Source organism: Haemaphysalis longicornis, unplaced genomic scaffold (genome assembly GCF_048455015.1).
Source record: "Haemaphysalis longicornis isolate Haplotype H1 unplaced genomic scaffold, Haemaphysalis longicornis Haplotype H1 scaffold_13, whole genome shotgun sequence".
Taxonomy (NCBI): domain Eukaryota; kingdom Metazoa; phylum Arthropoda; class Arachnida; order Ixodida; family Ixodidae; genus Haemaphysalis; species Haemaphysalis longicornis.
In genome coordinates this window covers 91,878,883-91,903,207 of record NW_027526233.1, presented here as the reverse complement: position 1 = coordinate 91,903,207, position 24,325 = coordinate 91,878,883, and the positions used below count along the sequence as shown (strand labels likewise).

The 24,325-nt window shown below is 47.7% G+C and overlaps 1 protein-coding gene across 1 annotated transcript in view; it reads left to right on the top strand.

Annotated features, from left to right (window-relative positions):
• LOC144164396 (denticleless protein homolog A-like) overlaps positions 1 to 24,325 on the top strand; it is a 50,136-nt gene that overhangs the window by 4,661 nt on the left and 21,150 nt on the right. Inside the window, exons 4-10 of the mRNA XM_077694917.1 lie at positions 131 to 229; positions 3,591 to 3,773; positions 9,134 to 9,199; positions 12,023 to 12,111; positions 15,693 to 15,766; positions 16,555 to 16,658; positions 20,839 to 20,955. Coding sequence (XP_077551043.1) covers positions 131 to 229; positions 3,591 to 3,773; positions 9,134 to 9,199; positions 12,023 to 12,111; positions 15,693 to 15,766; positions 16,555 to 16,658; positions 20,839 to 20,955 — 732 coding nt within the window. The remainder of the gene's footprint in view (positions 1 to 130; positions 230 to 3,590; positions 3,774 to 9,133; positions 9,200 to 12,022; positions 12,112 to 15,692; positions 15,767 to 16,554; positions 16,659 to 20,838; positions 20,956 to 24,325) is intronic.

Sequence of the window (24,325 nt, the reverse complement as noted above, 5' to 3'; positions counted from 1 at the left end):
CAGAAAACTCGTCTTTCGATGACATTTGCGGTGAGGCGAGCAGATGTGTGACCAATGTTTTCACCTTTTCTTTGTTTGTTTTGCCAATTTTCACCTCTGCTTCCCCTGCCGTGACCCCTGAACTCCGCAGAACCTGACCTTCGTGACCTGCTGGCCGTGGCCGACGAGGATGGCACGGTGCACCTCCTGCGCACCGGACGGCCCACCGAGGGTGTCACCCTGGCCACCTGTGAGTGCCACCCCTAGGGGTACACCGTCGGGGTGGGGGTGCACCAGTAGGGTTGATGAGGAGGAAACAGCTGATGTATGAAGGATGGAAAGAGCTAGGCATGGAGGAGGAGTAAACTCAAGAACGGCACCACCTCATGTAGTGTATCACTCCGCCAAAGCGCTGGACCCGTGACGTCAGTGCGCGCGCGTTTTGAAAGGGGTTTGCTATGAATGCGTGATATCGTCTGCCTTGTCTCACGCAGTTTGTTCGTCGTCACTGGAGTCGTTTATAAGCATATTAAGTCCAAAAAATCACAGGAACGGCTCACGCCGTGCAGGGATTTATACACACCCCCCTAACACCCCCCCCCAACACCCCCCCCAGAAGGACTTCGACGCCCCCCCAAAAAGATTCCACAAGCACCCTGCCTACGGATTTATACAACACCCCCCCAAACATCCTACCGACACCCCCTCAAAATCGAAATTTTGCATAAACCCCTGACGCCGTGTTCAAAATATTCCCAGTAACGCCCCACTTGCGCCGCACGGAGAAACATCCGGCTACGGTGATAAGGCACAGCGGCAACTCCCGGTGCTGTTCTTAAGTTGTCACCGAGTATAGTGCAGCAAACTGGGCAAGCTCGGGGGCATTCACGGTGGCAACAGCAGAAAAAAAACATGGAAACTAAGAAAAGAGAAAACACAGACACACCGCTGAATCGCAGAAGTTTGTACCGTGCGCTAAAGAAGTAGTGTACGAACTCTCTTTGTCTTACTAGCGGAGAGTGTGGGTGGGCCAGACCAAGAGGCGTGTAAATGTTTGTGTAAGGGAACGTCAAAGAGCTGTGGAAGATGACCGTCTGGGGTTAATAGTCACATATACCTGCGTGTGCGGTTGCTTTGTAGGCTTATTTAAGAGCACTAGTTTTAGCCAACCACTGTGATAAACTTGCTGGAGAAATTATTGAAGCCGTGTCATTGACAAACGATTTGATAAGTGTATTGCATGTCCATGTGTAACACCTACGAGAGAAGTTGCGTATCTTGACTGCACGAAGGCCACCCTGGGTGTGCTTGCGTAAAAGCCTGTGTAATCTGCGCATGTTTCGTGCGGTCTTTTTTACGGCTGTTTCGTGGAGTAAAGTTGAGTTGTCGGTCAATACCGTGTTTGCATTTCCTCTTTTTTTTTTTTAAGTCCACTTCTACAGAGTGCACTCAGCTAAAATGTCATTAAACGGCAACCCCGAATGACACGTGCCACCGAACGCACTTTAAGCTGAGTGTGTTTCCGAAACACACTTTACCCAGGCCAGCTCACCGAGTGAGTTATCTCGCCCGCAGGGGTAAAAAATCGGGAGAAATAACATAAAACAGCGATCGTTTAGATAATAATAAGTAATGTTACAAGTTAATTATAGATACGTTGTTCAATTATTTTTGCAAAAAGAGAAGCGGCGACGAAAAACAGGGAAATAACGTCGCTCCCAACGACATGCCAGTGCCGCCTCGTGGGGTTTTGCTGCTCCATGGTGGCCGTTGTAGGTGGCTTCTTGTAGCCCTGTGGTTGTGTTCCCGTTTCAGCCTTCTCTGTTATATTCCACACTTTCAGATAATTTTCCCCAACTTAGAATGCTGCTGCGATTCACTGCGCACTGAATAACAGTAAAGACATCTGCGCCAATGGCCGGTGTTCAGTTGCCATCCCGACTCCGTTTTGTGGACTTGTGCGAGGCGCCGATTGCGATTTTGAACAACGCAAACACAACGTAATGTTTACATTATTGCTCACGTGATAAATAGAGAAGATTTTGAGTCGTTTTGAGCAATATTTACACCTTCTATCGTCACGGACATCGTGGTGAAGAGCACTTTGATTCATCGTTTAGCAGCGCACAGCCAAAGTGTCACTCAGAAAACCTGAGTGCACTTGGCTGTGCACATGCACTTAAATGGGCATGTTTTACAGCTGTATTAGCCTTCGTCCTCTGTTGCACAGTTGTCACGATCAACTGTTGAGCTATTCTTTTTTTAGTGTTTTACTTTCCGGTGTTCTGCTTTTACAAGTCGTTGCTAAGCAACAAATAAACTTTCTGACGCCCCTGGTGCATGTTGTTTTTAGTGTAAAACGTGCAGAATTGTTTTGCTTTGGTTTTATTAATAAAACTTTCGTGCAATGCACCGAACAGGACAAGAAAGAACTGCAGCGGCACTTGACTTCAGCGGTTATCCGTAGCCATGCATATGCATTGCCTGGTGTGTCGCAGCCGCCGTAGTGCTTGTTTTCTAGTGGAAAACATTGTTTGCCTTGCTCAGTGAGGGAAATCTCAAATCTCCGTCATCACTAGCCAAGCTGAAACGGCGAATTTCTGAGCGAAACCACTTTTTCCTTGCAAGGCCAAATTTACAGCAAGGTTGGAAAGTTGGGGTGCCACTACTTACTTCCCTGTGTAAAAATCACTTTTTCTCTATGATACGCGACCACTTTCAGGTCTACGTGCTTTCTACGCGTGGAGAGCTGAAAGGAAGAGGTGTTGTGTGATAGCCCGTACCCGTAGTTTGACAACCAGTGTGCATTTGTAATTGGGAATTAAGGGGGGGACACTGGTCTTAGACAACTTCTCTTAATTTTCGAGTGAACTTTGTGAAACTTGTCAGTCTTGCTGCTTTTTTCCCGCTGATTTCAAATATTCCATTATTTTTTTCAGTTGCTCAATTAGTTCCCAAGATAACTAGAGATAATTAGCCATTTTTGGAGGAACAATAGACAAAACAGTGTTGGTCGTAAAAGTGTAATCCTTATATTTTCCAATACTATGAACCCTGGGGGTTAGTGCAATAAGAAAATCGGTTTCTTTATGCATCGCTTGGAACTAATGTTACAGCTCATTAAACTTTGGTGGCACCTGTTACAAGGAATCATTTTGAGTGCCTGTTTCAAACACCAAAGTTTAATGAGTTCTAAGTTTAGTTACAAGTGGTGCATGAAGAAACCGATTCCTTTACTGCACTCATCACCAGGGTTCATAGTGATGGAAAATATAAGGGTTACAGTTTTACAACCCACTCTGTTTTGTCTATTGTTTAAACAAAATGGCTAGTTATCTCCAGTTATCTTGATAACTAATTGACTTACTCAAACAACAAAGGCATATTTGAAATCAGTGGGGAAAAAGCAGCAAGACTGACAAGTTTCACAAGAGTTTACGTGAAATTAAAAGGAGTTGTTTTAAGACCAGTGTGCCCCCTTGTCCAGGCAACTGTTGTTGCTGCTTTCCTTTTTTAAAGTGCACTGTGAAATTGACCGTTGCTCGAAATCTGACGGCAAGAAGCGGTCTAGTGGCTCAGATGTGCCTTGCTTTGGTGTCCGTTGTTTGCAGCCTGGCAAGCGCACGAGAACGCGGTGTTCGACGTGTGTGCCCGGCCCGGGCGCTGCCACTTGGCCACGGCCAGCGGCGATTTGACCGTGGGCCTCTTCGACGTTGTCCAGAGGATGCTTGTGGCCTCCTTCAAGGCCCACCGGGGCAGCGTCAAGTGCGTCCGTTTCGCCCCGGGACACTCCGGTGGGTGTCCGTCACCTCTTTTTTGGTTTACTTGTTGATTGATTGATTGGTTGATTGATTGATTGATTGATTGTGGCATTTAACGAGCCGAAGCTAAACCTGGGCTCTAAGGCGCACCATAGTGCAGGGCTCTTCTGGATTGATTTTGACCACCCAGGGGTCTGTAATGTGCGCCGAAATCTTGACTCGCGGGCTTTTTCACTTCTTACCTTTAATTTGTACCTGTAGTGTCCCATCATCTGAGGAGAGAACACAGAGTTCATTTGGAGGTAAAACTTTACATCGAAGGTGTACTCTCACTAGTCACTTGGGTAGTCTTAGTCTGTCTGGTACATGTTGGCTCGTTTACTTGGAGAGGAAAGCAGTACAAAAAAAAAAAAAAACTAGGGGTAACACTCTAGGGCATGGTTTCTCAAAGTGGGTTCCGCGCAACCTAGGGGTTTCCTCATGCCCCTCCTCAGGGTTCCGTGAGCCACTGATAAATTTTCCCTGGTTCCGCAGTCGCAAAGTCTTATATGGTAAACTTGAGGTGCAATCGATCTAAGGAACCTCTATTACTCACGCCCGAGTGTCAGTAAGCACAGCTCGGCTCATAACAGAAACGCGCGAGCTGCGCAATAAATCTCGCCAGCAGCTTGTAGCCAGCCAGACTCCGAAAACGGGCCACGTGGTTAAACTATTGCACTTGAATCTCGTCCTTATATTACCCCTATGCGCATTTCTCCTGTTTGGAGATAGGTGCCGCTAGCGTACACATTCGCGTAAAGTCGACGGGAAAAAAAAACGATACCCTTGATTGCTTTTGAATTTATTGCACGTTAATGTAGTATGAACAGAATGAAAACTGGCGGGAGTGAAGGGGGGGAGGGGGGTTCCTTGGCACTTAACGGAACTTAGCAGGGTTCCCTGGGACCAACATACTTGAGAACCCCTGGTCTAAGGGATTATCGGACCAGCACTGGCACAACTGAGCACTATATGTATTGCGGCACGCAAATACAGTGTAGCCCGCTTATAGCGAACCTGGTTTTATGGAAATAGCGGCTGTAACGAACGAATCTTCGTTTCCTGTTACCATTTGTATACACACCTTTTGGGTCCGGGTATAGCGAAAAGCGGATGTAACGAAGGGATCTCAGTTTCTACGTGTGTTCGTTATGAGTGGGCCAACTTGATTTATTGATTCCTCAAAGGTCGCATTGGGACATTACATGAGGGGTAATGTACATAGCTAGCTTTTTTTTTTTTCGGAAACAAGAACAACAAAAACGAAAAGTGTGTTAGTATGCAATTAGCGGCTGTAACAGAGAAGGAAGTAATGTAGGACCGAATGGGAATCAGCTTGGACTGAACACCAGAAAGACAGAGCATACACAACACACCACCGGCTAACAATTGATGTTTTTACTGAAGGAAACGCAGATGTATACACAAAATGGGGCCAGAAGGTCATTGATATTATTATCACTACTTGGTATGCAGAAACCCTGTTTCAATGCTCGGCAAGGCACACGATCATGTACCAACTTTCACGGATCACACTCATTCTAAGAGTTAGTTTACTTGAAGGGTTGAAGGGGGTATATTATGTAAAAGAGTGAACAGCGACTTCACAGTGTAATTGTGTTCATTTTACTAAGCAGTTTTGGGTTCTTGCGTTGTTGTTGTTTTTTTTTTTTTTACTTGTGTATTTGTGTAGTGCAACAGATATTCTCAGTTGCTTTCCAGCACTCGTTCAAGTACAGTAGAACGCCTTTGATATACGTGCTCGGTTCATACGATTTCCAGCCACTTTGCTCTCAATTGTGAACACTAAAAATTCCCCATAGTACGTTTCTTACTAGGTAGTATGTTTTCCCGGATTGTCTGTTTGTCCCCCCCCCCCCCCCCTTTTTTTTTTATATACGTATCACCGAGGTTTGGGGGTTGTCCATTGTGTGTAGGAGCCAGCAGCAAGGCACTAGCGTGTGTATATGTGGAGTAGAACATTGCTGGTTTCAGGTCAGTTCAGTTGGCAGGAGGGCTGCGGACAATTTGTACCGAATTAACTCGCATGTTGGTAGCATGTGTGCGCACTACAGGGCCCACTCAAGCTAGACAGGCCGTGTCCTTCTTAAAGGGGTACTGACACAAAATTTTGAAGGCGAGATAACTTCGGAGATAGATTGGTGGGAACACACATACATCATCTGCAAAATATCAGCGGTGAATACAGCCTAGAACATATTCAAAAGCAATTTTAAAGTGTGCGAAACGCAACCGACCAGCCAGCAGAGGACCACGCACAATTGACATCCCGCGGATAATTTGTAAATAAACAACATCCAAACACGTCGCGAGTTTGGGTTTGCCGCTTTCGCACGGCCAGCGTTTTTCGCCGGCTTGCCCGGCTCTCCGCTACAATCGGAGGGCCGGAGGGCGGAGCTGCTGCTCTCGAGAACGAACGACCAGATCGTTGACGGCGGAGGCGCCGTGATTTCGTCAGCTCATCGGACAGCTGGCTGCGACCAAAGTTCTATAGCGATTCCAGGCACTCTGTTTCTATTACTGTTTATTACCATTGAATGCGAAAACGCGCCGGAGGCACAAAAAGCCCACTGAGCTAGCCGCACGGTCGCTGTGCAGGCGGCGGCCACGGCCGCGAAGTGGCCCAGGCCGGCGCAGGTAGCTCGAGTGATAGCTTGTTACCGCTGCACGAAATTGTACCCAAGTCGCTACCATGGTGGCTTACATGAGAAAGGAGTTAATGATGCGATGGCGGGTCGCATTAAAAATTGTCATCTGCATCGCTTACGAGAGCGGCAACCGAATATCCGCCGCAGTTGCCACATCTGTAGGCGGACCTGTAGGCAGACCGGCCGGCTGCTCCCAGCGCGCGTCTTGCCACCCACCGTCTCGAGCGTCGCGCGTCGTTCTTTAGCCGCGGTAGCATTTCCACTTTCATCGCCTGCATCACGTCCACGGTGGCTTTTTAATTAAGCAGTTCAAGAGATCAGTACGTGGGGGCATTCGCAGAAACTGCCAACGATGCGGAGCTCTTCTCTGATATCCCTCTGACGGTCACGTGGTCAGCTTTGTTCTCACAAAATCCATCGTTTCGCGGCACCCGCTGAAACCGAAACTGTGACTGGCCGCATTGAAAATGCCTCTAATTAAACAACCGTCGCACGCTGAAGCAAATGAGGTTTCTAGAGGTGATAAGTAGGTCACTAGCTACTTATTGCAACAAACAAAACAAGATGCAAAATTTGTGTGTCAGTGCCCCTTTAAAATGGCTGGAGCTGGCTGTGCAAATGAACAGGACTGCATCGAAAGCTCAAAGCTTCAGAGCATACTGGGAAGTGGAGAAAGGGTTGTGGAAAGGTTGGTCCGTTGTTGTGTGGGCATTGTCACGGTCCCTTCTGAAACCACTTTGTCAAGACCCTGTACAGCAGTGCTTTTTTGTAATTCGTCTCCTTTTCATGGTGTGTGCGCAACTGGACTTGTTGCGCCATGTTTCGATAAATGAAGCCTCTAGATTTAGGTTGTAGAAGAGGTAACGTGTTGGGCCGTCACATTGTAGGGGTAAAGCGGCGCTGCCGTGTAAATGCTGCAGCCTTTAAAGGGACACTGAAGTGATTTGTAAACATTGCGGGATTACTAGCGCAAATTGTAGTTCGGAGTCCGTAGGCATTGTTTCGACCACTCTGGCCGCGTTTACGCGAATTTATTTATTAGAAAAATCAATTCGAAAATGCTGTCCTCCTCTCTTTACGCTCGCCCATTTTCTGTGGCGTTTTCGTGTGACGTCAGCAGGAGATGAGCTGGAAAATAACTGCGCTACTGCACGGTTCGCCGACCAGCCGACCTACCGATCGAGTCAGTCGGCCCAGCGTTTCGTCCGCCGGCCGCCGACGGGTCGTCGCTATTCGCTCGCTCAATTGAAACTAAGCCACAACACCTTTGTGAATGAAAGAATGTGCCTTTCCTTACTTTGTTAGTTTGTACACTGTGTCAAAATCAGAGTCCGGGTCGCTCCACACAAGCGCTGCACAAGTGCACATGCGACGCTTCTCTGACTTTACGGTAGTAGGAAAATCTAAGGCCAATTGAAGGCGGGAGAAGAGTCAGCAAAGTCAATATAGGTACTAAGAAAATAAAATCACCTGAAACTTTTACCGTGCAGCGCAAAACTTGGGAGCAGGAAGCACTTTTTGCGCTGGGTAAACAAGCACAGCGGTCAGCAGCACGACTGCACGTCTGCGAACGCTTTTCCGTCAAAGAAATGCAATTGCTAGACGTGAGATATTGTGGAAGTATGGGGAACACTTACTGCAGGAGTGATATACAACAAATAGTCACATAAAGTACTTAAAATGCTTAAAATAAATAAAAGTGTAAACTGGTCATACATTATAAACCTTATATATCCAAACCGGCCAGCACCGGCTCGTGGCCTAGCGGTCTGAGGCGCTGGGATTTCTTTTGAAAGTCGCGTCGCAAGTTCGAATCCCCGAGGGTACATGTATTTTTTTTTTTTTTTTTTGTAAGTTGATTTTTTCGTATGCGGCCGATGTTTTCTGAACTGAGTTCAGCATTTTTGGGCCGTAACGTTCACTGCTCCACGAGCGAGATCGCAGAACGCGCGCATACTGACAATGACGCGCTAGCGAGTTCTCGTTGGCGTGCTGTTGCCACAAGCACCGACTGCTTGCGGGCAGTGGGCCCAGGCCTGAATCAGCACACCCTTGGCCTGGTGCGAACTAGCTTTTTACGAACAGACATGAGTGAGGCAAGCTCCGAATATGCGGGAAAAGCGCATGGCATTTGAGAGTCTGCGGTGACGCGGAGGGCGTTCATCCACTGCGTAGGCCTCGTCTAGTGATTTCTACGATTCCAAGCCGCCCTGGGAGGTTTATCTTAGACATTTGACAGCCGACAACATTGCAGAAGCGCGGTACGGCGATAATTGAGAAATCGAGAATGCCCATCCAACAACGCCATCAGATGTCAAGCATGTTTTACAGAACCGAAACCGAAACTTTTGATTGCTAACCTTGGGCATCGTCCAATTACGGTGCCCCCCCCTCCTGACGTCAACGCCTTTAGTTGGTGCGGCCGCCGCAAACCGTGCATAGTAGTTTTTCTTCTTTCGCGCTTTGTAAAATAATTACCGATTTGTCAACCGGATAAACGATGAATAGTGTGTTAATTTGAGCCAGTCTACACAGTGCAAGCAAAAACGGGAGCTTGACAAATTCACTTCAGTGTCCCTTTAATATGAGCACAGCAAGCCGCCAGAGGCAGTGCTGGTTCAAATAACCTCTGCACCCACGTCAACCTCTCCTCCCTCCCCCCCTCTTTCCTTTCCTCCTCCCCAGACGTGTTCGCCTCGGGGGCCCGTGACGGTGGCGTCGTGGTCTGGGACGCCCGCTGCTTCAAGCCACGTGAGTGCCTACCAGTGTTGCCTGTGCAGTGTGCGTGAGGTCGAAGGCGGCCGTCCCTCTGAAAGGCACCCACTGTTGGGAGGCTCTGCACCATTGCAACAAGTCAGTGTAGTCCGCTAAGGCTGTGGCTGCAATTGTGAAAGGTGTGGGGGGGGACTAGCTTATGGTTATCAAAGAGCTTGCTGCTGGGCGAGTCGATGCGGACTTTCTGACATGGTTTAAAGGGACGGACAACCGATTTTAGTCGAGTATACGTTCTCCATCATAAATGAAAGGGCATCCCTTAAAACACCCTAGCACGAAACGGTTTTGCTGTTAATGCCCTAGAACTTCTTGAGTCGCAATTTTGAGAACTAGAGCTCTATGTGTCCTCCCGAAAATAATGCTGGCAACCACGACATGCAGTAGCGCAGCAACATGCTGTTATCTGTATGCAAGATGAAAAGTGGTATTTAAAAAATGGTTCCCAGCTTTAAAAAAGTCTGAACCGCAGGCTGTCTTATTCCTGTACGTGTTTTTTTTTTTTTTTTCAATTCACTAGTCTATTTTGCATGAATGCGCCGTCTGTTGGCATGAATGATGGGTAGAATGCTGGCTTCATGTTGTGGTGTCAGCAGTTCGATTCTCCTCTGGCGTCTTTTATTTTATTGTTTTTTTATTTTTTTTAAGCTGCCATTGGCGTTTTCGGAAACTGAAGACTAATATTTCGGCAGAAGAAATGCCCCCTACTCGGGCAGAATTGTCAAACAGTGTACAACAGAAGCGGGAAGCTCCTTCACTCTGCGTCTGTTTACTGAATGCTGCAGTTGACTGGGGACTGGACATTGAGGCTCAGTTAGCCGCACTGAGAGCAATGCAGTGGCGGCAGGCGGTGTGTCTTTAAAATCTTCAAAATAATGCTTAAAAATAGATATACAATTCAAACTTATAGAAATACCTGTGTTCAAATGTTTTCAATAAGTGGATAAACGTTTCAGCTGTTTCAATAGCTGCTAGTTTTGCAGGTCACGTGACCGGTGCACGTATTGTAGTGTCAAGTTTCTACACTACGAACCGCCACCCTTCCGATTTCGGAAAGTTTAGTGCGAGAAAATTATTTCTGCCACTTTGTTTATAAATTGCTTGTGGTTATTGGGCTATATAAAACACTGGCTTTCATACGAGCTAGAAAACACATGCTGTTGCCTGTCCCTTTAACTCTTTCACGACGGCGCCATAGGCAATCGGAAGCCGGCGTCCGATGATTTTAAATCTCCCGCAAAATCTGAAACCCGCGCTCCACAGACAACTATTGCCATCTGGTGTGTTCATTGGCAACTTCTCTTTCAATTTCGGTTTCGTTTGTTTGTGTGTCTCGTGTGGTGGCGGCGTAGCAAGAGAAATTTGAACCGAAGGGGGAGGGGAGAAGGAGGAAAAATGGCGTCGGGTTCGCACCGCGCTCCGCACAGTCGGACTGCTGTAGCAAGCACTTTGGCAGCTCCTGCTGTCGATTTTTCTGATTGCAGCAGCAGTGAGGGATCAAGCAATGATGTGGGATCTTCAGATTTCAGTTAGGAAGACAAAGCTCCGGTTCAGGTGCCTCGCACTTCAACAAGCGCTGGCAGGTAATTTCGTTGTGACTCCGCGCTATATTTATAAACAAAACGAACTTATCTGACGACTGCGGTTTTGATTTTGTGTTTAGGGTCTCGAGAACGTACGGCCGGGATATTTTGCCAAATGCATCGCGCCGTATCGCGCTATCACCTTCAAGATAACCTTGCGCTCATGTCAGATTAGCGCTGCAGGGTTCAGGTGCGACGCTTGTCGAGAGCGCTCGATTTTTTTTTCTTGTTTTTTACCACCTAACTGATAAGGATTTTGTGCGAGGACACAAAAGAGTATACCGTAATTACCCGATTCTAACGTGCACCCAATTTTCCTGACAAAAAACCGAAAAAACTTGCACCTCCGATTGTAACGCGCACGGAACTATGTGAGCAAGGAAAACGAATGCGATAGAAACGGGTGATTTATTTCCCGAAGTAATCTCACTCATCTCACTCCTCGTCGCTCTCCGCTGACCACAACATCTCGTCCTCGGTGCCGTCGAGCCTGTTCGCGATGCAACACTTCTGAACGAACGTTCAACCATGATCGATGGGATCGTGGCCCACGCCTCACACGCCCATCCCGCGAGCTTCTCCAGAGGCGCACGCTGCAGCCGACCGCTCGTTTTGAACACGTGAGAGCCAGTGCTGCCATTGCTGTTATCAAGCGCGCAAGTGGAACGATTTGACGATTTGTGTGAACGCCGATAGAAAAGCCTAGGCCCCTATGCTTCCTGCGTGCGAAAAATCGTTGCTAAAAGCTTCAGCGCCATCTTGACATGGTGATGGTGATGGGTGGGACGAAATTTTCGCTGTTTCGGTTTCGTATCCGATTCTAACGCGCATGTGATTTTTCGACCTAATTTTCCAGAAAAAAAGTGCGCGTTAGAATCAGGTAAGTACGGTACTTGGATGCACATACGGTACTTGGATGCTTGAGGTGGTACTTTACTCAGTCAATGCCCTGGTGCTTTGGCAGCTCTTCTGAGAAGGAATAGAGGGGAGCGCACTGAAACCCCGAAATGTGAAGGGAGCTAAGGATGAACAGTTGGCGGTGTGGAGATTTGGGTGGGCATTTTGCATCCACTATTCCGTGGAGAAGAAGCAAGCTCTGATCGGTGCGAACGAGACAGGACTTGCTGCAATGCCTGGGGGAAAAGTGTCTTTCTGTGGGGGCGAAAAGGAGTTGTGTGTGGCTTGAAGCGGCCACCGTCCTTGCTTGGTGCTGCTGCAGAGGCCGTCATCGCCAACGCCCACAGCATGGCACCCGGGGGCCACCATGGGACCCCGAGCAGGAAGAGGAGCCACCGGGGCCACGTCACGGTGGGTGCCCTTCTTCGCACTTCACTGCCACCATGCTTCCCCAACCCCCCCTCTAGGGTGGATTGCAGGAGGGTGTGGGGCATGCCCTGATCATGTTGTCGTGGATGTCGTAACTTTTGCCAACTTCAAAAGATAGATCACCAGTGCCCAACCACCTTGCTTTAAGTGGGGACATGGCTCTTAAAACTATTTCTTTTAATTTTTAAGTAAACTCTGTAAAACTTGCCAGTCTTGCTGCTTTCCCCCCACTGATTTCAAGTAAGGCATTGTTTTTTTAATTGGTCAATTAGTTGCCAGGATAATTAGAGGTAATTAACCATTTTTGGAGGAACACTAGACAAAAGTGTGTTGGTCATAAAACTGTAATCTTTACATTTTCCAACACTATGAAACCCTGGTGAGTGCAATAAGACCATCAGTTTTTTTATGCATCGCTCGGAACTAATTTCACAGCTCATTAAACCTTTGTGGCACGAGTGGCAAGGAACCATCTTGAGTGCCCATTTCAAACACTGAAGTTTAACGAGCTGTGAAATTAGTTCCAAGCGATGCGTAAAAAAACTGATGGTCTTATTGCACAGGGGTGAGACAGCTGCGCATATTGCGCCTTTTTGATACGATTCCATTTGCCTGCGCCAAGCTGCTCCAAAAGCACGAAAACGGCGAAAATTGCGCCAAACTGCTCCAGAAGAGCCTCAACGGCTCGGATTTTGATGCTCATGTCAGTTTCGGCGGGGACGAAAGCCTCCCGCATCCTGGTCACCGCTTTTATCGTCTGTCAATCGCAAACCCAGAAATGGCACAAATAGAAAGACTGAACCGAAGCAAGCGATAGCTTCTAAAACTCGATTCGCTTCCCGACCGGGTTCGCTGAAACGGCCTTCTGGATTAGGCATCGCTGTGGCAACAAACATGGCCGCCGCCTGATCTGGCTGCTACCAACGCGCTCAGTGCGCATCGCCGATATTTTCCCTGGTTTATTTGGTGCTATCAGCTGGGTTCTAGTCTATTCATTCTATCTGTTGTGGCTCTGAACAGTGACGTTAACGCGGGGATATGGTTTGAGATTGGTGCCAGATTACGGGAAGTTGCGCGGCGCGAAAAAAAAGTTCATTGAAATGTGGGCCCGGGCCTAGGACTTCGGTGTGGTTTGTCCTTGAGTGCGAAACGCGGTGCGCGCGTCTATAATCGGGTTCGTGAAGTGAATTTTTTGGCTCGTTGTGGTGTTATAAAATGCTGAGGTGTTGCTGTGCTTCGAAGCGCTATCGCGAGCCTCGGGGATGGAACGGTCGACACGAAAGTTGCGGGCTGTGCTGCGGCGCCGCGACCTGTTCACGCCGCGACTACACGGTTGCCATAGAACGCGACTATAACACTTGATGTATGCAAAGTGAAATTGAATGCCAGAATCTAGGTGGCTATAGACAGTAACGCTAGTCAAATGACCATAGGGTGAACCTGCGCCCCGGGGGCTGAAACGGGTTATGCTGGTTGGGCTATGCGACCGTTAGCTCGAAGTTGCTCAACTGTAGCCGTGACTACAGTCGTTCGTACAACGCAGCCTGGGATTACAAAAATAATAATTTTAGCATTAAAACGGCAAAAAAATGCCACAATTGCGGAGCCCTTAAATTTGGTAAGAGTTTTAGCAGTCCGTCTGTTCCGTCGTGTACAGTTACCGTGCTGACCGGGACTCGTCTGGGTTAGGTTAGGTTAGGTTAGGTAGGGCATTCGTAGCAGTAGGGGGATTAGTTCCGCGGGCCTGCCTTCGCCCTGTCCGCGCCTCCTCGCCCTTCTGCGCGCGCAGGCGCTGACCGGTCCCGGTCAACCCGGTAACAAAATAACCAACAGAACAGACGGACTGCTAAAATTCTCTAATGTTAATGGCAGTTTTGTTGTCAGTGTTGCGTGCAGCCGCAACACAGTATCACCAGTTAGGAAAAAGGTAGTGCAGCTAGTACTTTGTGATACTCTTAAAAACTCTTTCAGGTACGGCTGTTTCAGTGTTCTGTGTATTCAAAACTGATTTAAATGTCCACTTGACCCTGCAAATTTCTGAAATAATGATCTTTTAAGCTCACATGACGATGTATTAAATGTTCCTAACTGCTCCAAATCAAGATTCTTCTGCTCCAAAATCGAAATTTTGCTGCTCCAAAAACTGCTCCCAAATCTGTTTGGGCTGTCTCACCCCTGATTGCACTCACCAGGGTTTCATAGTGTTGGAAAATGTAAAGATTACAGTTTTATGACCAACACACTTTTGTCTAGTGTTCCTCCAAAAATGGTTAATTACCTCTAATTATCCTGGCAACTAATTGACCAATTAAAAAAATAATGCCTTACTTGAAATCAGTGGGGGGAAAGCAGCAAGACTGGCAAGTTTCACAGAGTTTACTTAAAAATTGAAAAAGCTTTTTTAAGAGCAGGGTCCCTCCCCCCTTAAGGCACATGGGTCTGATCAAAAACTGTATTTTTACAGTTATCATGATGAAAGTTGTAGTTCTTGATTCTGACGGTAGATGTGAACTCGGTTTTTGTGCAAAACAACTACGTTCAAGCTTGTTCAGATTTTTACATTTGATTTTTTTGACAGCCTCTGTAAACAAACTGCTGGAGGGGTGGAGCTGAACATGGTACCAGTGAACTGTGCACAATTCAAGGAGTGCAATGAGGCCAACAGTATCACTCTGTCTAATCTGTAGCAGAAGTTACGACCGTTTGAAGTGTGGGCTTGGGAGGCGAAACCGGTTTTTCTGGTTCCCACCTTACAGGCCCAAGCTTCAAACTGTCATAACTTCTTCTGCAGACCAGACAGAATGATACTGCTGGCCTCATTGCACTCCTTGGCTTGTGCACAGTTCACTGGTACCGTGTTCAGCTGCATCCCTCCAGCAGTTTGTTTACAGAGGCTGTCAAAAAATCAAATGTAAAAATGCAAATAAATTTTAATGTAGTCGTTTTGCACAAAAGCGAACTTTATATTTACCGTCAGAATCAAGAACTGCATGTGTGTTCCAACTTTCATCATAATAACTAAAAATACAGTTTTTTGGTTTAAGACCAGGGTGTCTACCAGATATGAAAAACTAAGAATTCGAAGGGATTTTGAATAGTCCGGGAATACTCGGGGAGTTTCTGCTTCTATGAGGGAAAATGAGCTGTAATTTTGTACGGAGGGGACAAAAGTGCGCGTTATTTGTTTGCTTTATGGTGCCATCGCTGCTCGATTACACTGGGACCCCATGGCATTTGTGTTTCAATTGTGGCGGATTTTTTTTTATTTCTAGGTAGCCACATGACAACTTCTATGTTTGCATCGTGTGCTATGATAGAGACACTTAACTTCGAGAGCTTTGCTTGGTTTTTTCCATTTGCTAGTAGTGTCTGCCTACGATGCCTGCCTGGATCATCAAAGAAGGTGTCACATTGTGTGAATTAGTTGTCAAAGGATGGCAAAGAGAATCGCTAGTGTGTGCCGGAAAAGTGGAAGAACGAGGGTAGTTACAACACTGGCATAGCTGTGCACTGCACTGGCATGCTGTTAAAAGGCTCCCATTTCCAACCTATCCTCTCCCCAGACGGCGCCCAGCAGCGTGACTGCCTGCGTGTTCCGTGATGAGCATCACCTGGTCACCTGCGGAGCCAGCAGCGGGTGAGTCTCTGTTGCGTGTGCACGGCATTTGGGGATGTTGACGAGTTTCTGTGCAAAGGCTTTGTGTGTGCGTTCATGTGCGTGTGATTGCAAACTGACTGCTGGTGAGAATGTGCTTGATTGGAGGGCCCATGTAGTGAACATCTGGGGGTGAACATCTGGGGGTTCTTTTTCTTTTCTTTTTCTTCTTTGAACTTCAGGGTTTGGAAATAACAGTAAAACATACTGTGGTTGCTGGCATCACCTGGTGGCCTTAACCAGATGAATTTCCATGACAGCGGCTGCTGCGGCCTCACTGCCGCGCGCTGTGTTCGCGGGAACAGTCACCACTCAGGCACGCTTACTGGTGCCCTGAGGAGGAAGCTACCAGGGCTTTCTGGTGTCGCACAAAGCCCCGGGTTGGGTTAAGGTTGCAGAAGTTGTGGTCGGCCACCGTGCAATCCTGCCCTGCACAGTGGCTCAGGCGTTGCACTGCTGAGCACGAGGACACGGGTATGATTCCTGGCTGCGGCAGCTGCTTTTGTGATGGAGGCAAAAAGCAAAAACGCCCGTGTGTACGATATTTCGGCGCATGTTAAACATCCCCAGGTGGTCAAAATTAATCCGAAGCCCTCCACTACGGTGCGCCTCATCGTGTGCATTGCGTCGGCGCGTTACACCCTACAATCAATCAATCAAGCAATCCTGCCCTGCCCTTTCCTATTGCTGCTCTAGCCGTGTGATTGGCCCTCTCTCTCTCTCTCTCTGACGCTGTTTCCTGTGTGGCCACCAACGAATTGCCGATGCAGGGTGGTGAAGGTGTGGGACCTGCGCAAGAGCTACCAGCTGTACAAGAACGACCCCCGGGCCCTGGCCTGCCTGCCGTACCCGGGCCAGAGTTCGGCCGTCCACGGTGAGTGGGGTGTCCCTCTGCCCGTCTGTGGGCCAACCCTGGCTTCGTCAAGGGTGGGAGGGGGAGTAGCGTATGTCCACGATTGTAACACGTCCCCCATTGTAATGCGCAGGTAAGGTTATGTAGGAAAATTATAAAAAGTAAGATGACGACGATTCTTCCACGCACGTGTGAAAGACGTGACACCATGTGTTAAGCAAAACATTTTTTTTCTCCTCCTCCTCCTTCCCCCCTCTCTCCCTCTCTCTCTCTCTCTCTCTCTCTCTCTCTCTCTCTCTCTCTCTCTCTCTCTCTCTCTCTCTCTTTGCAGAGCTCTGGTAGTAGCAACAATATCTTGTGCTTCACAAAGTTAGCTATCCAGCTCCTGCTGGCACTGAAACTGGTGCGGGGAACATTGAAAGTGTGTGCAATTTTAAGCGCCTTGACTTTCATAATTTGTGGTGGGTTTTAGGTTTGAGCCCGACTGTAGCGCGCACACAAACTTCAAGGCTACTTTTAGCAAAAAAAAAAGGGGGGGGGGGGTGGAGGTACAGTAGTTTTTGCTGTGTATGGAAGCAGCAGCTTCAAGATTGCTCTGTACACACACACACACTGAAGGACATCGTTTGCTTCTTGCTGTTTGAGAGCTACTGGCAACTGTGTACCTACATAACTTGTCGCAGAAATGCAGAGGACCTGTCTTTTTTTTTTTTTTTCACTCTCTTGTCTTTCTCCTACCCACAACGGAGAAGGAGAAACTGCATGCACTCAGCCGGAAGGAGTTCACGGGCCTCGTTAGTTAAATCTCCTGGTCAGAATCAGGGGTCCTGGTGTGACGGCCTTACTGGGTCATTATTTGATCAGAGATCATCAGGCAGCTTGTGTTGCTTGTGCAGCATGCTGTCTGGACGTAAACCTCCATTGGGTGGTGGCAACGCTTTGTTGCATGCATCACGAGACCTGTCCACAGCGACTCAAAACAGAACTCTTGATAGAATTGCTGTAGACGCCAGCCACCGATTGTTCTGGGGAACACAGCACACCACTCCGCACTGGTACAGCCACAGAATCGATACATTCCGCATCACCTTCGCGAGAGCATTGGGCGTCAGCTACCTTAATAAAGTGAAGCTTGCTTTTTAGGAAACACGGAATTAGGTTCACTTGTGCTTCCACGGTTCTCTATTTATGACTTGCAGCAGCCGGTGAAAGCACTTGAGAGCTGCTACTTCAGTATTCTGCGAACAGATGGCGGGGAAGTCATCTTGCCCCTGTTTGACTCACCATGGTGGCTCAGTGGCTAAGGCGTTGTGCTGCTGAGCCCAAGCTTGTGGGTTCAATTCCCGGCGGCGGCATTTCTGATGGAGGCGAAAAGCAAAAACGCCCATGTGTAGAGAATTCAGGGCACGTTGAAGATCCCGAGGTGGTCAAAATTGATCTCGAGCACGTTAAACCGAATAATCAATCAACCCCTGTTCGCCCCAGTGCAGGGGGGGCCAACCAAACACTGGTTTTGGATACATGGGTGGTCCATACAGAGCTTTGCAACTGGTGTGTCATTGAGCAACTCTGCCACCACCCCTGAGTGTTTACCAGCCCCTGGGGTGTGTGGGAAGACGATGAAACCACTCTACCTGAACCCAGTGGCCGCTTTGGCAGCGTCCACATCCTGGCCAGGGGCAGACAGCTTCTCCCCTCTACCGAGATGCCTGTAACAGCATGGCGCAGCTCTGCGCATTTCCCATTGGTGTGTGAAATCCACGCATGCCTTCCTCTATACCTGGGTCTGTAGTGGAACCAGAACTCAGTGTAAAAAGACGAAGGCCACCACCTTTATTTACATCCCCATGCCTGCCAAGTCGTCCGGATTTTCTGTAAAGTGTACGAATTTCGACCCGTCTTAACGGTTTTACGAATCTTGCCTGAAATTTTGCGGGAAATATTCTGACTTTCAAAAAAAAAATGCGAACATCTATTAAAGGAGCACTGACACGAAAAGTTTATGTTACACTTTTATTACTTTTATCGATGCTTAATGGTCTGGCGAACCTGAAACAGCACTTCAAATACTTTAGCGCGCGATAGTTAATTACATAGAACGGCCTGAAAATTGTTTGTTTCAAATTCCCGCGCTTTCATCCCGAACGGCACATATGACAGCCTCCCGGTTTGACCTCACCGCTTTGTGCGGACTTCACCGGCGCCCGCTTTAGAGGGTGTTGCGCCCGCTCGCCGCTCGTGGGGTCGCGCGCGTGAAGTGACGTCACGAGTTTTTGACGAGCGCTGTCGCGTCACTTCTTTTGGCTTCACGGGGTGATGTCACGCTAATGTCCATTTACTGAGTGCCGCTCCGTGCGCTGCTCCGTCGGCCCGATAAATGAGATCCAATTGAACTATGTTCTTCACGTCGCAGGCCGCTCATATTTCAGCCAGGGTATTCTGTTGAGTGAAGGAAGCGAACTGCGCCATAATATTAACGCCGAAAATTGGTGTCAGGGCTCCTTTAAAACATCACTGTGGCACATTCTGGTGCCGCGAAAGGGTAGTATGTCCGACTCTTGTTATCATCATCAACAGAAGTAGCGACTTCTGTCGTCTTCTCGGGGTGGACTACGCATTCATATCCAGAACTCGGAATCCCCTCAGCACGCCTGTTTATATATAGCGTGTTTACAGTGCGTAGAAAAGTATATTCTAGGCAATATAGCACGTTGTCCGCGGGCTGGTTAGGGCTTCCGTGTTTGCGCCGCTATTTGTCTGACTGGCGTGTTCGTGCAGTACGACCGCGGTACTTGCGTCGCAGCGGAATGGCGGACAATAATAAAAGCAGTGCAATGGAGGTCTCGAAGCCGCAGCAGCATTACCAAGTGTTTTTGAAATCGTGTGCGTCGGAATTTCTCTTCTTCGTGCCGTCAAAGAAAGGAGAGAAGTTTGGATTGCGCACCACGTGTGCCTGGGATGTGAACCTTTTGCGCGGTGGCAAGTCTTACATGAAGGTTGGAAAAATCACCGGGAATACGTGTGAGCCGTGGACAACTGGATAAGCCTGACAGGTTTTCTACACAGTGATAGCGATCTCAGTGTGATTCGTGCAGAATGCCTCTTCGCGGTGTTTTAGGTTGAACACAACATCCCGCTGAGCGTCGCCGATCATGCTAAGTGGAGTTGTTGCTCATCACGTTTCAAGACTGACGGTTTTCACTTATGGGTGGGGAAACGTAAGAACGCTTGCAGAAATATAAAGCGCACACGGAGACCCAAAAAATTGGCGTGCAGTTAGTGTTGAGTGGAGGCAATGCTCAAGATGGAGTGTTGTAACCACTCGCATCTGTAGCCGTAGCAAAATGTAAGCGCAAGCTACAGGCTGCAATTTTGGTTATGCTCAATCAGTGTTGCGTATTGATTGGCAGTTACAAGTTTGCCTGCTTGGTGTGGTTGTACTGGTACTGTTACAGTGCTGCCTTTGAACGGAAGGTTGTGGTGGCGGTTGAGAGCACGTTGAACCCGCTGAAAAGGCAATTTGGCGACGACAAAAGAAAAGTTCATGTGGGAAGGAGGATCTCGAAGCAAGAGTAGTACAGTGGCTCGGAAAGCCTGGCCTTGGGCGCATTCAGAAAGAGTAGCACTGCAAATGCACTTGACAGCGCCAAATATTGTGCGCACTCTGCGAATGTGGTGGTTACGAGGTCGTGCTGCCGGGCACGAGGTCGCGGGTTCGAGTCCCGGCCGTGGCGGCCGCTTTTCTGATGGAGGCAAAAAGAGAAAACGCCCGTGTGTATGAGATTTCGGGGCATGTTGAAGATCCCCAGGTGGTCAAAATTAATCCGAAGCCCTCCACTACAGCGCGCCTCATCGCCTCTGTTGCGTCGGCGCATTAAACCTCAGAATCAATCAATCAACAATGAGCATGATGATAATGATGAGAGGAAACTCAAGTAGCTTCATAAAACTTCCTACTGGGCTTGTTGCTGGGTAGTTTCCATGGTTTGGAGCACAACGAAAAACATGGACGGCAAACACGAGAGTATATACTTTCTCTCCTGGACTCCTGAATTTTGAGCGTCTGCCTAGAATGATGGCTGGGCTTGAATCAGGTGAATACGGTGTCCTTGCTGGGGTCACTAGGAGCACGTTGTCAGAGAGATCTGTTGTTCTCGCTCACCGGTTGGTTCCCTTATTATGATTGTCTCCATCACTGCAGGTTACACGGGCCTAGCGCTGGACGCCTCGGGCCGTCGCCTGTATGCCAGTTGTACGGACAGCCGCATCTACCAGTTTGACCTGGACCTGGACGGAGGGGGCCGCACGCCTGAACCACGTGAGTGCCTGCGTTTCGTTCTTTTTTTAAGGGGGGATGTGGCTTTCAAAATCAACTTTTTTATTTCTTTGTGGATTTTGATGAACATTGGCACAGCAACTAGAAATGCTTCTGTGATAGCACCATAAAAATTTCAAGGTAATATTTTGATAACTTTGTATTTATTAAATTTTCTTTCTGTTCCGCTTGTACCGAGCCTGAGCGGCTTATGAAACACGATGGAAAACTTGTTCGAAGTGCTTTGCATTCTCAAATGAATGGACGAGGTCGTGACAGTTTTAGAATTTTTTTTACAACACAATATTTTTTTAGTTTTCATTTTTTTAGAGGTTAATGTGCAACAGGCATGTCGACTGTGAACGATTATTTGAATAAAAAAATCACAAAAACAAATCTGTAAAACCAAGAGTCACGACCTGAACTTCATCAAGGAATGTAATGCAAGAAACGGAATCAAAATAGACCCAGCTGTCACGAAGAAATCCCTGGAACAAGCGGCACAGGGGGCATAAAAAACTGTTTTGAGCAAACGGCTTCCGAAGTTGCAACATAGGTTTCACTTATCAAAAGTCGTCACAGTTGTAGCCTTTCATGTCCTTTGAACATGGAGCTTCTGGAAAGCCTTGCCTTGAAATTGGAGTGCCTTTTACAGCCTTTCTCTTTCCACAAAACATCATTTTCTGCTCCTCTGTGAAGAGTACATAGCCCAGTTAGCAGACCAAACGGAGGGGAGATGGGTTTCAATGGGCTTTCAATGCAAAGTAGGCTAGCTGGTTGGCTGTATCGCACTGGACAACTTCCCTTTGCAACTTTGATAAAAAGGTTTTTTTTTTTTTTTTTTTTCTTGTTCTTCTTCTTCTACTTATGACGTTCAAGGCATCTAATATTTCTCGCAGCAGTCAGTATGCCCTGAGCCACAGATTATATGCATTGGTATCAATAATTTTCACTAAAAAAATCACTGCTAAATGCTGCAGCAGTAAAGTAAATTTTTAACGCAGAGAACATGTTTTTATTCCTATATTCCTAACTCAAACCTGTTTGCATGATTATTATAAGTGCACAGGAAACGTTGCTCAAGAAAGGCGATATGGCTTGCGCGCATCGCAGCGCACGCTTACCGCGACATATCGTACTTTGATTATCTCTGATATGGCTTGTCAGGTCGCTTTTGAGATTAAATCTAACGTCGCAGGCATTAATTACAACTACTGGCGTTCAATAGTAACCAGTTGCGCAGACATGTGATGCTCCAATGCGCGTCGGCTATGCCATGCGCGCCGCAGCGTTTCACGCGTCGACCGTTTCTTTCCCAAGGCTAGCGAGCCCACAATCAAAACACAGCAATAACTAAGCGTGTAAACATCGCAAATCTGACTAAAAGTTCACTTCACGAACCGCTATCGCCAGCGTGCACACCACGTCGCCCTCCGGGGTCTGGCGACGGTAGAGTCACGTGCACCACGAAGCGTTCGGTGACCTCCGCCTTTCGAGCCACACAACTTCCCGTAATCTGGCTCGTGATCTCAGGCCTTCCTATCGCGATAACGTCCATGTTGAATACCACAGACTGAATAGAAACTTGGCCGAGCGAAGCAGCGAAAATGAACTCAAACCGCCCACACTACGCAGTTCAGGCGGCCGCCATCTTGCATTGCGCCGCGACACCCAATCAGAAGGGTTGTCTTTGTGCGCCCTGACAGGAGGACGAATAGTGCTTCAGCATCTATTTCTAGCTTTGTTTATGCGTCATTTCTTTCCTGCCGTTTGTGAATGAATGAAGATAAAAGAGACGAGCGGAACCGGAAAGACGAACGCTCGGCCGATCTAACGATATCAAAATGGCCACGCCCAGTGGCACCGTTGCAGAGATACAGCGCTCCGAAAATTGCCGTTTTCTCGCCCTTTTGCGCTGATAGTTTGTCACCGTACCTGGAAAAATTATTTTTTATGCCACTTTGCAACGCTTTTCAGCGGAAAAACTTTGCAGACGCACAGAATAGGAAACATAGAAGCCGAAGATGCGGCTTTCAAAAAAACGATGTTTTGGACATTTTTCTGAAGTTGAAAGCCGCGTTCCCCATTACGCGCCAAACACAACTTTGGGAAAAGGGGGTTGCAGGGCAGCTAGAGATATTCTGTTTCCTTCCAAGATCGACAGTGATGGCTGCCATGCTTTTACACATATCTTTGGAGCATGATCACATGGTGTGTTTTCAGAGCTTTATAATCGCCATCACTGCAAAATAAAGCATGGTCAGTGCGCCTCTGCCCTATCGGTATCATTTTCCTGAAGTCGTGCTTACTGCTTAAACCTAATTCATATTTGTCATGTTCGTGCAAGGTGTGATGGCTTTTATCCTAGCTTGTTCTATCATAGTCACCTGCCATTTCCCGTCAGGTTCCCTCGCGCTGCTACATGTCACTCAATTCACACTCGCAGCATCGAATTTAGTGGGGTTTGTTGTTGGAGGAGGTATGGCGGGAGTTTCAAACTTCTCGATACAGTTGGTGCAAATTGTGCACCGTTTCGAAATCAGCTGTCATGAATTTAGCCCACGAAGTTTAATTATGGAGTTGAAAAGGTTCGTTATCACCCACAGGAGGGAAATTTTACTAAATTTTAAAGCAGGTTTCTGAATACACTGGTTTTGTATGGGTTGCTTGAATGGGAAGTATAATATCTTTGTTGAATCCGTTGTTTTGGCATGTCTTAAGGATTAAGTTTAACTATCCTGTGTGAAGAACTACTGGTGGAGTGACGTATGCAAAACTTGCTGCCCTTTTTCTTTTTCTGCTGACCTAGCCTGTGTTGTTTATTGCTTGTGGAGCACTATACTGGCAGTACATCCCTGAATTGCTTACTTAGTGCACTGGGTTATGCCACTTCAATTATACACTCCAGCTGGGACTCCCACGAAAACAACAACTTCTCCGGGGCCTGTAGGGTACAAAGTTCGTCTGCTCGTTCAGAATAGACCTATTGGGCCCCAAACTGTACGACCCCTTGCTGAAGAAAGTCCAGAGGAGCACGAAAGCTTTCTCCTTTCAGAAGTGCGTCAAAAGTGCACGCCACCTTGGGTGAAAGTGCGTCCAGTCAAGCGTCACACGTTCGGAGATTCAAATCGCAAACGAAGAAAGATCCCGTGCGACGATTTTTCGTGCGCTCAGTAAATGCATCTACCACGGAGGAGCTAAATGTATGCCGATGCGTGGTTTATGAGGTAAAGGTGTAGTACTACCGCACTCCTTCGTGATCAATGCGTGCACTATTGTCTTATCTGGAACCGGTCCCTTTTTTGCAATTTTCCGGTAAGCGTTTTGGCACAGTGGGAGCAGCTTGGTTTCACGCATGCATCGTGTATCATGC